This window comes from Thunnus maccoyii, chromosome 15 (genome assembly GCF_910596095.1).
Source record: "Thunnus maccoyii chromosome 15, fThuMac1.1, whole genome shotgun sequence".
Lineage (NCBI taxonomy): Eukaryota > Metazoa > Chordata > Actinopteri > Scombriformes > Scombridae > Thunnus > Thunnus maccoyii.
The window spans coordinates 19,354,179-19,368,284 of record NC_056547.1 but is presented as its reverse complement, the minus strand read 5'-3'; the positions used below and the strand labels follow the sequence as shown (position 1 = coordinate 19,368,284).

The 14,106-nt window shown below is 40.6% G+C and overlaps 1 protein-coding gene across 2 annotated transcripts; it reads left to right on the top strand.

Moving 5' to 3' along the window:
• The first annotated feature begins 5,970 nt into the window (after positions 1-5,970).
• Positions 5,971-13,173, top strand: LOC121913014 (progranulin-like). Of its 2 annotated transcripts, none has more exons than XM_042435629.1 (13): positions 5,971-6,109; positions 6,223-6,295; positions 8,859-8,916; positions 9,228-9,371; positions 9,670-9,798; positions 9,977-10,147; positions 10,259-10,390; positions 10,594-10,764; positions 10,876-11,007; positions 11,211-11,381; positions 11,493-11,624; positions 11,803-11,973; positions 12,556-13,173. In XM_042435629.1, exons 4-13 carry the CDS (start codon positions 9,228-9,230, stop codon positions 12,562-12,564), a joined length of 1,362 nt encoding a protein of 453 aa, XP_042291563.1. In that variant the 5' UTR covers positions 5,971-6,109; positions 6,223-6,295; positions 8,859-8,916; the 3' UTR covers positions 12,565-13,173. The 2 variants fall into 2 exon arrangements, with proteins under 2 accessions (XP_042291563.1, XP_042291562.1); XM_042435628.1 differs by having other exon boundaries at positions 9,502-9,798.
• Positions 13,174-14,106: the final 933 nt, after the last annotated feature.

Sequence of the window (14,106 nt, the reverse complement as noted above, 5' to 3'; positions counted from 1 at the left end):
GTTTTGAAAAATTCCATAAATGTAAATTGCCTAAAATGGTGTGTTATCATATGACCTATGACATCATCATTTGAGTTATCGACTATTCCTTCACAATTTAGTATCACATTAGTCTGAGGGTTATATCAACCAAATGTCAAATGAATGTAATAAACCCTCTAGGAGGAGTTTGAAAAAGTTTGCATAAAATACAAGAAAAACACACAAAATTCAAAATGGCCGACGTCCGGTTGGGCAGAGCCCAATCGCTCTATATTCTTGCAAAATTCACGGGTTCTGATGTGTGCGCCCAGTTTTGTGAGCTTTCAAACACCCCTAGCACCTCAAAAACAGCTTCCTGTTTCATGGCAAATGATGCGTCACAATAGCAACAGCATTTGATGAAAACTCAAAACCTTTGCAATTTTGCATTGCGAGGGTCTTGAGATTTTGTTGACCAAAGTTGAGGTGATATGGAGGAAAAAAATAATATTAGAAGTGTACTGTTGTATAAATTACTATATTGTTGTATTTATTCTTTGACGATTGTTAATCCAGTGTAGAAGTGTGTTCAACTGATCAGTTTTGTCTTTAAGGAACATGATGCATTCTTGACCCTGTCCATTGACCTCTTAAATGTTGTAATCACATCGTTCTGTTTTAAGCAATATCTTACCAACAAGGTGCAATATGCAACTTGTTTGTGTGGTGGAATGAATGTCAAGTCAATTAGGAAAGAAGAAATAGAAAGGGCTATCTGAAGTGCATGATACACAGTGACCCCGATTCTAAGAAGTGATCATTGGAAAAGGGGGGCTAAATGCAAAAGCTGGAAACTGTACAAGACAAGCATGACTCCATATATGGGATTATTATTGATTATCTTGCAGGAACAGGTGTCTGCAGACAGTGAAGTGTGACTACACACAAGGTGCTTGTGTTGACAGTTGTGTTGGGCACAGGATGAAAGTATAAAGTGTTTGTATGAGCTGTTGAAGATGCTCCTGTTGCTGCAGAGCTCAGAGAGCCTGTATGCATATGCTTTAGTGATTTATTAAAGGCAGTTGGACGGTAGGAAAAATACTGTGTCTCTGGTATTTAATTACCTTTGTCACCTAACTAGACAGGCTGACATTTCAGCTGCAACAGTCAGTGGACCTGTTGAATCCTCTGGGAGGAGTTTTGAAAAATTCCATAAATGTAAATTGCCTAAAATGGTGTGTTATCATATGACCTATGACATCATCATTTGAGTTATCGACTATTCCTTCACAATTTAGTATCACATTAGTCTGAGGGTTATATCAACCAAATGTCAAATGAATGTAATAAACCCTCTAGGAGGAGTTTGAAAAAGTTTGCATAAAATACAAGAAAAACACACAAAATTCAAAATGGCCGACGTCCGGTTGGGCAGAGCCCAATCGCTCTATATTCTTGCAAAATTCACGGGTTCTGATGTGTGCGCCCAGTTTTGTGAGCTTTCAAACACCCCTAGCACCTCAAAAACAGCTTCCTGTTTCATGGCAAATGATGCATCACAATGGCAACAGCATTTGATGAAAACTCAAAACCTTTGCAATTTTGCATTGCGAGGGTCTTGAGATTTTGTTGACCAAAGTTGAGGTGATATGGAGGAAAAAAATAATATTAGAAGTGTACTGTTGTATAAATTACTATATTGTTGTATTTATTCTTTGACGATTGTTAATCCAGTGTAGAAGTGTGTTCAACTGATCAGTTTTGTCTTTAAGGAACATGATGCATTCTTGACCCTGTCCATTGACCTCTTAAATGTTGTAATCACATCATTCTGTTTTAAGCAATATCTTACCAACAAGGTGCAATATGCAACTTGTTTGTGTGGTGGAATGAATGTCAAGTCAATTAGGAAAGAAGAAATAGAAAGGGCTATCTGAAGTGCATGATACACAGTGACCCCGATTCTAAGAAGTGATCATTGGAAAAGGGGGGCTAAATGCAAAAGCTGGAAACTGTACAAGACAAGCATGACTCCATATATGGGATTATTATTGATTATCTTGCAGGAACAGGTGTCTGCAGACAGTGAAGTGTGACTACACACAAGGTGCTTGTGTTGACAGTTGTGTTGGGCACAGGATGAAAGTATAAAGTGTTTGTATGAGCTGTTGAAGATGCTCCTGTTGCTGCAGAGCTCAGAGAGCCTGTATGCATATGCTTTAGTGATTTATTAAAGGCAGTTGGACGGTAGGAAAAATACTGTGTCTCTGGTATTTAATTACCTTTGTCACCTAACTAGACAGGCTGACATTTCAGCTGCAACAGTCAGTGGACCTGTTGAATCCTCTGGGAGGAGTTTTGAAAAATTCCATAAATGTAAATTGCCTAAAATGGTGTGTTATCATATGACCTATGACATCATCATTTGAGTTATCGACTATTCCTTCACAATTTAGTATCACATTAGTCTGAGGGTTATATCAACCAAATGTCAAATGAATGTAATAAACCCTCTAGGAGGAGTTTGAAAAAGTTTGCATAAAATACAAGAAAAACACACAAAATTCAAAATGGCCGACGTCCGGTTGGGCAGAGCCCAATCGCTCTATATTCTTGCAAAATTCACGGGTTCTGATGTGTGCGCCCAGTTTTGTGAGCTTTCAAACACCCCTAGCACCTCAAAAACAGCTTCCTGTTTCATGGCAAATGATGCGTCACAATAGCAACAGCATTTGATGAAAACTCAAAACCTTTGCAATTTTGCATTGCGAGGGTCTTGAGATTTTGTTGACCAAAGTTGAGGTGATATGGAGGAAAAAAATGATATTAGAAGTGTACTGTTGTATAAATTACTATAATGTTGTATTTATTCTTTGATGATTGTTAATCCAGTGTAGAAGTGTGTTCAACTGATCAGTTTTGTCTTTAAGGAACATGATGCATTCTTGACCCTGTCTATTGACCTCTTAAATGTTGTAATCACATCGTTCTGTTTTAAGCAATATCTTACCAACAAGGTGCAATATGCAACTTGTTTGTGTGGTGAAATGAATGTCAAGTCAATTAGGAAAGAAGAAATAGAAAGGGCTATCTGAAGTGCATGATACACAGTGACCCCGATTCTAAGAAGTGATCATTGGAAAAGGGGGGCTAAATGCAAAAGCTGGAAACTGTACAAGACAAGCATGACTCCATATATGGGATTATTATTGATTATCTTGCAGGAACAGGTGTCTGCAGACAGTGAGGTGTGACTACACACAAGGTGCTTGTGTTGACGGTTGTGTTGGGCACAGGATGAAAGTATAAAGTGTTTGTATGAGCTGTTGAAGATGCTCCTCTTGCTGCAGAGCTCAGAGAGCCTGTATGCATATGCTTTAGTGATTTATTAAAGGCAGTTGGACGGTAGGAAAAATACTGTGTCTCTGGTATTTAATTACCTTTGTCACCTAACTAGACAGGCTGACATTTCAGCTGCAACAGTCAGTGGACCTGTTGAATCCTCTGGGAGGAGTTTTGAAAAATTCCATAAATGTAAATTGCCTAAAATGGTGTGTTATCATATGACCTATGACATCATCATTTGAGTTATCGACTATTCCTTCACAATTTAGTATCACATTAGTCTGAGGGTTATATCAACCAAATGTCAAATGAATGTAATAAACCCTCTAGGAGGAGTTTGAAAAAGTTTGCATAAAATACAAGAAAAACACACAAAATTCAAAATGGCCGACGTCCGGTTGGGCAGAGCCCAATCGCTCTATATTCTTGCAAAATTCACGGGTTCTGATGTGTGCACCCAGTTTTGTGAGCTTTCAAACACCCCTAGCACCTCAAAAACAGCTTCCTGTTTCATGGCAAATGATGCGTCACAATAACAACAGCATTTGATGAAAACTCAAAACCTTTGCAATTTTGCATTGCGAGGGTCTTGAGATTTTGTTGACCAAAGTTGAGGTGATATGGAAGAAAAAAATGATATTAGAAGTGTACTGTTGTATAAATTACTATATTGTTGTATTTATTCTTTGATGATTGTTAATCCAGTGTAGAAGTGTGTCCAACTGATCAGTTTTGTCTTTAAGGAACATGATGCATTCTTGACCCTGTCTATTGACCTCTTAAATGTTGTAATCACATCGTTCTGTTTTAAGCAATATCTTACCAACAAGGTGCAATATGCAACTTGTTTGTGTGGTGAAATGAATGTCAAGTCAATTAGGAAAGAAGAAATAGAAAGGGCTATCTGAAGTGCATGATACACAGTGACCCCGATTCTAAGAAGTGATCATTGGAAAAGGGGGGCTAAATGCAAAAGCTGGAAACTGTACAAGACAAGCATGACTCCATATATGGGATTATTATTGATTATCTTGCAGGAACAGGTGTCTGCAGACAGTGAGGTGTGACTACACACAAGGTGCTTGTGTTGACGGTTGTGTTGGGCACAGGATGAAAGTATAAAGTGTTTGTATGAGCTGTTGAAGATGCTCCTCTTGCTGCAGAGCTCGGAGAGCCTGTATGCATATGCTTTAGTGATTTATTAAAGGCAGTTGGACGGTAGGAAAAATACTGTGTCTCTGGTATTTATCCGACCTTGTGCGCATCAGATGGAGTGGCGGCCTTGGTATCGCTACTGGAGTTCAGTTGACACGGCTCTGAAATGTCATTCTTATCGGACACTGTGTGAATGCATAAAATCTTATTTCCTAGTTGAAATTTGGTCTTAGATGTCTCAGAATCATGTCCTTTTGTGACACAATGTCCGCTGCTGCTTTGGTGATTTTATCAACAGGATCAAACTAAATACTTGCTGCAGAAGTGCGGCAACAATGTATTATCCATTGTTGAGTTGTCGTTATCACGTTTAATTGTGATTAACACTGTTAACTGTTTCAGAGCTTTGAGACCAGTGATGTGATTGGCTAGGAGAGTATTTCACATATATTTAATCACTACACCCACTTTTCTATACTCACCTTCACCCAGCCCTTTTACACATTTCACTGCTGCACATAAATGAAACAAAATAGCAGGTGCGCATAGAGATGCCCATATAGTCCGTGCGCCTAATACTTACCACCTTGCACTTGTCGTTGCACTTGCACGGTTAAAATAGGGGCGGAGCTGACGAAAGCCAATGTGAAATATGTCTGAAATGAGACGTGCTGGCATTTTCTCAATATGACTATCAACAGATCATTTTCATTGTCTATTTTTGCTGAGAACTGTGCGCGTCACACAGAAAAAATAGGCGAGACCCCGAATCTCTAGATTTGGCACCTACGTGTGAGATGTGTGGCATACGCGGGCTGTGTGGCTGCTCTGATCTGTTAGCATGGGTGCCAAAATGAAAAACAAGAGGTTCTGCAACGCACACACGTTGCTCATGCAGGCTGTGTCCCAGGTGTCACCACTGCAGGTCAGACTGTGTGGTAGACGCCAGGGCAGGGAACGTCTCTGTCAGGGAACTCCAGCACGGAGATTCGCTGACATACTGACATACGGAGCTTCTTCCTAGCACACATGCCTGTACCTACTGTGGATATGTGTGGGTTTACTGTGGGGCATTGTAGGCAGGGCAAATCCACACTAATCCCACATGGGCCCCATGTAGATTAGCCTATGCAGGGCCCACAGCAGTTTTGCCCTTGGGGCCCCTATGTGGGCTTTCTGTAGGCAAGCCCACAGTTGGACTTGCCCACAGAAAACCCACATGGGCCCCCCTGTGGGATAGTCCGTGCAGGGCCCAAAGCAGTTAACCAAAAGGACTGGAATATAAAATTTAAATCTCTACATTTGATATGAAACATATTGGTTTTTGTCACTTTATTTGAAGAGAATTGATTTGCTGTAGTTCTTGTCACTGTTTGTTAAACGTTTTGATCTGTGAAGGTCTTTTGATTGTTTTTCTCACCCTAATAGTGGAAAATGATTATCTGATCACCATCAGCTGTGCTACTAGGGTGTGGCCTATATAACATACCAGTGCCTGTGTCTTACTATGATTGCTGATCTTGAAGAAGGCCTGAGGGTCGAAATGTCATCCAAATAAAAGGGAAATGCATATGGAGCCAGAGTGTGCAACACTTTTTTCCTGCTCTCAAGTCTGCTTCCAGTGATCAGCACCTCACTACAACCCTTGGTGGGCGTTACTTTTCCATTATGTACAAAAGCTTCAGAAACCTTGTGTTCAGATTTTTTGTTTGTTCTTATTGATTTTGTCGAGTATTTAACATTGTGGTTCCCCATGAACAGAAGGACCAGAAGATAAATGGCAGAGATCCACTGATGCCCCTGATTTTTTCTTCTAACCTAGCTGTGAATAAATGTAAGTGTTTGAAACATAAACTTAATTTATTACTGCTACTTTCAACAAGTGCAATTATTCTGAATATGCATCAATACTAATCTATGCTGCAAGTTGGACCCTTTGAGCTGTGGGGCCAACTGTGAGCCTGCAGCATGCCCTGCAGGTGCAGCCCACTGTGGGCCCTATTACTGGCCTGAAATGCGGGGCTCTCATGGACCCCACACTATGGGGCCCAGGTGGTGCCCCAGTGGGGCCCACACAGCCCACCTTGGTATGCTGCAGGCCGACAGTAGGTCCCAAATGGGCCCACACAGCCCACTTGGGCATGCTGCAGCCCCACAGTGGATCCCAGTGGGACCCACACTCAGTGTGGGCTGTTCCACTGGGGCACCACCTGGGCCCCATAGTGTGGGGCCCACACGTGCCCTGCATTTCACACTGGTAACGGAGCCCACAGTGGGCTGCCCAAACAGGGCCCAGCAAACATGTCCCTGTGGGGCCCAAGTGGGGCCACTGCAGGAAGATAAATGAGGCCCACAGTGTTTACTGGGTAGGAAATGTCAGACAGTGCCAATTTCAAAGCTTTACAAATACTCTGATTCTTCAAACCTTGTGCAAACATTCGGCAACAGTGGGTTCCTCTAAGCAGCTGTGTAAGCTGTGTAAGTTACTGATGCCCACAATGCAGGGGAAGACTACAAGAAGATAGCAAAGTGTTGTCAGCTTGCAGTTTCCACAGTGTGAAATGTAATTAGGAGATGGTAGTTTAGGGAAACTGTGGAAGTCAAGATGAGATCTGGAAGATCAAGAAAACTCTCATAGAGAACACAACCCCCATTTGACTGTAAAAATTTGCAGGAAGATTTAGCAGACTCAGGAGTGGTGGTACACCGTTCCATTGTGCAGTGATGCTTATACCAACAAGACTTTCATGAAGAGTTAGTAGAAGAAAACCTTACCTGCGTCCTCATCATAAAATCCAATGTCAGAAGTATACAACAGAACATCAGGTGCCTGATGCATTTTGGAAACAAGTGCTGTGAACTGATGAAGTTAAAATAAAACTCTTTGGCCACAATAAGTTAAGGTATGTTTGGAGAGGAAAAGGAGCAGCATTTCATGAAAATTACACCTTGCCAACTGTTAAGCATGGGAGTGGATCTATCATGCTTTGGGGTTGTGTTGCAGCAGCCAGTGGCACAGGAAACATTGCACGGGTGGAGGAAAAAATGGATTCCAATCAATTACCAGCAAATTCTAGAAGCAAACATCCCACCGTCTGTTAAAAAAAAAAAAAAAAAAGCTGAAAAGAGGATGGCCTCTACAACAGGATAATGATCCTAAACATACCTCGACATCCACCATGGACTACCTCAAGAGATGCAAGCTGAAGGTTTTGGAATGGCCCTCACTTAAACATAACTGAAAATCTGTTGGTGGATCTTAAAAGAGCTGTGCATGCAAGATGGCCCAAGAATATTGCAGAACCGGAGGCCTTTTGCAAAGAAGAATGGGAGAAATTTATGACATACAAAGTATCTACGCATTGACGTTTGCAGAAAGTATTGTGTTTTATATTCCACATCCTAAAGAGGCTGTGTTTACATCTTTTCAATTTAAAAATCATCAAAATATGTCATTTGTCAAAGGGTGTCCAAACTTTTGTATACAACTGTATAGAAATCAAACAAAGCAAATATTCATATGACCCAACTACCACTGGATTTGCATTCACTGTTTGTTACCCTGCCCACTTTTTATATCAAGCCATCATTCTGCCCAGTCTCACTTCCCTAAAATTTGTGTATAGCTGCTGTAACAAACACAATAACTATTACGCTAACCTCATATGCCACTTGAGTTACTGCAAGTAGTTTCAATAGTTTCACAATGTACAATCTATCATTAAACTGCTGTATATCACACTAAGGGTGTTACTGAACCAAACAATAATGTGAGATTGTTTTATAGCCTCCTTAGTAGTTGAGGGTTACAGACCCAGTTGCCTTGTGCAGTTGATCTCAACCAGTTCATAACCAACCGACCTACCAGAATATCATGTGTTTCCTCATAGCTGTTATGACTGAATCGTTTTTGACTTAAGAGGGAACTTATAATCTTGATGATACTTTAATGTCTAGTGTAAAACACAGATACATTTTAAACTATGCTAAACAGAAGTTCAGTTCTGAAATGTGCTTTAGTTGGTTTTATGGTTTTAAAAGTCATATTAGCATAACATTTGAACCTTTCACCCTACTAATGTCTTTCTAAATAGACAATATTTCTGAGTGAAGCTTTAGCAGTAAGTTTTGTATTTAAACAATGTAATTATATCACAGGTTAATGTGAGCTTGTAAACTCTTATGTGTGTGTGTATGTTTTTGCAGCATCATACAATAATTACCAAACCCTCCTTTTAAAATCCAAGTGTGGCTGAATGGGGGTGTACCTCCAGAAGCACCTTACTGTCCTAATTTGACAGTCATAGGATGTGGGTGTGACATAAAGTCCAGCATCCAGTTTGTTTAGTGGGAGGGCCAAACCTACCATATAAAGAGTGGCGGTGTCTGTTGTTCAGTACAGGGGAGGTGTGAGGCGTATGTCAGGAGGCTGTTGAATCACTTCACAGACAGAAGGTAAGCAAAAATCTATGAATCCTTATCAAACCCTTGGCGTAACTGCCACCAGTATGGTGTTTTATAAACAGTCACAGCTTTTATTTATTATGACTATACAGTGAGGTTATATTTCTTTAATACATGCTAAAATGAAACTAAAAGTTGCCAGCAACACCTCAACGAAATGACAGTAAAAGTGTAAGATGTAGTTTAAGTCACAAATTGACTGAGGAACTGGAAAGAATGTGCAGTTGTTGCTCTAAAATTGCCCACAACGTATCACATTTGGCTGAATCAAATAAACTTCATGTTAATTATCTCTTGTCCAGATGTTGAGGATCACTTTATGGCTGTTGGTGGGAGTGTGTGGGTTTGCATCTTGCAACAACATATGCCCTGATGGGAACGTCCTCTCAGATCTCTCCACCTGCTGTATGACTACAGATGGATATCGCGCTTGTCCATATCCCAACGTAAGTCAGACATGTTCATACACTGCATAACTTGACCTGTACTTGTGAAGACTTGACATATTGGTCCGGAAAAGTGTTGTCAGTATTTCATTGATATTCTCTGCGTGTCTGTATTCATGTGCGTCTCCAGGCTGTGTGCTGCTCCGACTTGGAGCACTGCTGCCCCTCAGGGTTTCAGTGTAACCTGGGTACCCAGATGTGTGAGAAAGTAAATCAGCCATGGATGAACATACCCATGGTGAAGAAGGAAGCTTCAGAGAAACCAAGCACCCTTCTTATACCCTTCTCTCCCCTTCAGGAGCTCAAAAACAACCTAGACCAAAAAAAGAGTTCAGTTGTCAACTGTGACAACAACCATAACTGTCGTGGTGGCGAAACCTGCTGCAGAACCATATACGGTACCTGGTTCTGTTGCCCCTTCGCCTCTGTGAGTTGACCCAGTAAATACTCCTGCAATAAGAAATGACAGTAATTTTCATGGCATCAATTCAAAGCTTGTAACTCAAATGTTTCAATTGCAATCAAATTTACAATTCAGTGTTGTCATCTTGAGGAGTGTTAATGCTCTTTTGAATTGATTATTGTATAAAATGTCTGTCTTGTAGGCCACGTGTTGTGCTGATCGCAGAAACTGTTGTCCATATGGCCAAATCTGTGCCCGTGACGGGAAGTGTGTGAGGCGAGGCCTGAGATATCCTTTCTCCCCTATACAAGCTCTATCTTCAGTCCCTGCCTCTCTCATTTCAACCTCAGAGGACAAAGACAACCTGCAGGAGGTAGGACATATCACACTGTATGTATGTCACTACTTTATCTGAACGATGGTGGTGAAGAAGGAAGCTGTAGAGAAACCAATTACCCTTCTTCTACCCATTTCTCCCCATCAGGAGCCCAAGAACAACCTAGACCAAAAACAGAGATCAGATCATCTGTGTGAACATGGTCTCAAATGTCGTTTTGGCCAAACCTGCTGCAGAGGCGAAGGGGATAATGCCTATTTCTGTTGCCGCCACCATGCTGTGAGTTGACTCAGTAAATACTCTTGTGCAATAAAACACATTACAGTAATGTAATATTCTTTATTCTCTATTTTCATGGCATCAATTCAAAGCTTGTAACTCAAATGTTTCAATTGCAATCAAATTCACAATTTAGTGTTGTCATCTTGAGGAGTCTTAATGCTCTTTTGAATTGATTATTGTATAAAATGTCTGTCTTGTAGGCCACGTGTTGTGCTGATCGCACAAACTGTTGTCCATATGGCCAAATCTGTGCCCATGACGGGACGTGTATTACGCGAGGCCTGAGATATCCTTTCTCCCCTGAACAAGCTCTATCTTCAGTCCCTGCCTCTCTCATTTCAACCTCAGAGGACAAAGACAACCTGCAGGAGGTAGGACATATCACACTGTATGTATGTCACTACTTTATCTGAACGATGGTGGTGAAGAAGGAAGCTGTAGAGAAACCAATTACCCTTCTTCTACCCATTTCTCCCCTTCAGGAGCCCAAGAACAACCTAGACCAAAAACAGAGATCAGATCATCTGTGTGAACATGGTCTCAAATGTCGTTTTGGCCAAACCTGCTGCAGAGGCGAAGGGGATAATGCCTATTTCTGTTGCCGCCACCATGCTGTGAGTTGACTCAGTAAATACTCTTGTGCAATAAAACACATTACAGTAATGTAATATTCTTTATTCTCTATTTTCATGGCATCAATTCAAAGCTTGTAACTCAAATGTTTCAATTGCAATCAAATTCACAATTTAGTGTTGTCATCTTGAGGAGTCTTAATGCTCTTTTGAATTGATTATTGTATAAAATGTCTGCCTTGTAGGCCACGTGTTGTGCTGATCGCACAAACTGTTGTCCATATGGCCAAATCTGTGCCCATGACGGGACGTGTATTACGCGAGGCCTGAGATATCCTTTCTCCCCTGAACAAGCTCTATCTTCAGTCCCTGCCTCTCTCATTTCAACCTCAGAGGACAAAGACAACCTGCAGGAGGTAGGACATATCACACTGTATGTATGTCACTACTTTATCTGAACGATGGTGGTGAAGAAGGAAGCTGTAGAGAAACCAATTACCCTTCTTCTACCCATTTCTCCCCTTCAGGAGCCCAAGAACAACCTAGACCAAAAACAGAGATCAGATCATCTGTGTGGACATGATCTCCGATGTAATGTTGGCAAAACCTGCTGCAGAGACTATAAGGATAATACCTATTTCTGTTGCCCCTTCGCCTCTGTGAGTTGACCCAGTAAATACTCCTGCAATAAGAAATGACAGTAATTTTCATGGCATCAATTCAAAGCTTGTAACTCAAATGTTTCAATTGCAATCAAATTCACAATTTAGTGTTGTCATCTTGAGGAGTCTTAATGCTCTTTTGAATTGATTATTGTATAAAATGTCTGCCTTGTAGGCCACGTGTTGTACTAATCGCAGCAACTGTTGTCCACATGGCACATTCTGTGCCAATGACGGGAGGTGTGTGAAGCGAGGCCTGAGATATCCTTTCTCCCCTATACAAGCTCTATCTTCAGTCCTTGCCTCTCTCATTTCAACCTCAGAGGACAAAGACAACCTGCAGGAGGTAGGACATATCACACTGTATGTATGTTACTATTTTATCTGAACGAAGATCCACTCAGAAAAAGTTAAAGGCCCTGACTTTAACTTTATCTGAATGGATCTTTTCCCTGATGGAGAAAAGATTATGTCTTTTCTCAATCAGGATTTGGCAACATCTGAAGTCAAATGTGCTAAGAGTTTGTGGGTTGTTTGCACTATCAATCAAATCTGATAGAACCTGATCCACACAATCCTAATTAAGATTATTAGCTGAGTTTTTGAGTGTTAAACCTGCAATAATCAAGATTTTTCTATTATCAATCAGTCAAAAATGTATGTGTATGTGAAGGGTTTCACTTGTGAGAATTATGTGTGTGTTATCCTACTCTGCTCCCCTGAGCTCTATGAAGCGCTTCAACTCAATTTTATGGAATAAAAACAGCCACAGCCTCTGATTCATTCTCATCACTCTTGTTGCTGGTTGCATCAGACAACTGTTTGAATCTCATTGCACTGACTATAAATTTACATGCTTATGAATCTTCACCTTTACTGCAGTAATTTAGGAGGCAGTATGTTGTTCTAACATTGGTACTGATTTCAGGACCAGTGATGTGCAGACGGTCGGCACTGCTGTGATTATGAATATATCTTTGGCCACTCCTCCTTGACATGCAGAAGATCTGAAGTACTTTCAGATCCCCTCAGGAACACAGGAAGACACAAAAACAGACTGAGGATGTGTTGCTAATGTTTCTGCACTGCGCTTACTAACTATGCATTACAGCTTCAGTAGAGAAAATGAACACAAACTGATCAGATTTTTTGATTATTCACAGACCTACAATACAGTCTAATGAGTAAATAATCTGCTTACAACCTCAAATGATTGTTTCCCTTATCCATTGTGCATTTCATTTTCAAATTCATATTTTATTTGTCACATACATAATCATACACAGTACAATGTGCAATGAAATGCCTTATGTACCTGTTCTGGATCAGTTACCACAACAGTAAACAAAACAGTAATTTGAAAGAGCGATTCAAATTAGACACATGTAAACAGTACACAGAGTTCCAGAGTCCTAGTTCAGTTTCAGTCTAGTGCGATTTCCTGCAAAAAACAAAAAAATCATGCCAAATCATGCTAAGCTTTATTCCTTTCATGATCTTCCTATTGAAGCATAATAAAAATAATAAAAAAAATATGCAAATGTGATTGAAAATTTCTCCATCTGTTTTGTTGTCTCATGCCACCTGAACTTGATGTGTCACTGGGCCATAGACCACTCACCTGACCTTCCAATCATTTGATATAGTTATTACATTTGGATATTATAATTTAGTGGTGAAGTAGAATTATAGCTGACCTTCTAGTTAGCCTACTACCCTTCAGTGAACTGTGGTCTTCATCAAGGTGCTCATACTTTGTAAGGAAAAAAATGCCCTACTCTGCCTCTGATTGGCTATTACTCGTTATCTTTGTTGGTTAGATTGGTTAGGTTTAGGCATGAGGAGTGAGATGATTGGGTTAGGTTAACAATATCAGGGTCAGAGCCAATCACAGGCAGTGTAGGGTGGGTAATGCCCACTGGTACACTTTGGCCCAATCCCAAACCAGTACCTACCCACTACCACTTCACCACCAAGTGTCACTCCAAATCAAGTTACACTCACAGCTGTGGAGGGCACGTCTAATTGTCTTTGATTTATTGATTGGGACAATGAGCAGTTTTTAAACATTAAAGATGCACTGCACTGGAGTTAACTCGAGGCTAATTTGCATCCGATGTCCCCCACAATCAAAACATACAACAGCACAACAACAAACAGTACAAAGCAAAAAACACACAGAGCACACCATACATAATATAAAATACAAAGCTACACACAACAGCACATCACATACACCCACAATGTCAATTAGAAATTAATAATGTAAACTTGTCAAATTAAAAGCAAGACTACCTGTGCTAATGAGAAGATCATAGATGGAGTTTAGACTCAGTGGTCACACAGCTGATTCGTCTTTAGTAGATTTATTTGGTCTTGAATGTATTGATTGAAGGGGGAGAGTATAAATGGATAGCCAAATTATGGGACGCCCCTGCCACTCTACCAGAACCAAACTTTCTATCACTTTACAGCTGTT

What these genes read in the sequence shown, in the direction of transcription:
- LOC121913014 (XM_042435628.1), top strand. Translation starts at nt 9,228, where the DNA reads ATGTTGAGGATCACTTTATGGCTGTTGGTGGGAGTGTGTGGGTTTGCA. An exon ending in ACAAAGACAACCTGCAGGAG is followed by an intron (nt 10,148 to 10,258) that starts GTAGGACATATC and finishes TCTCCCCATCAG; the next exon opens with GAGCCCAAGAACAACCTAGA. An exon ending in TCTGTTGCCGCCACCATGCT is followed by an intron (nt 10,391 to 10,593) that starts GTGAGTTGACTC and finishes TCTGTCTTGTAG; the next exon opens with GCCACGTGTTGTGCTGATCG.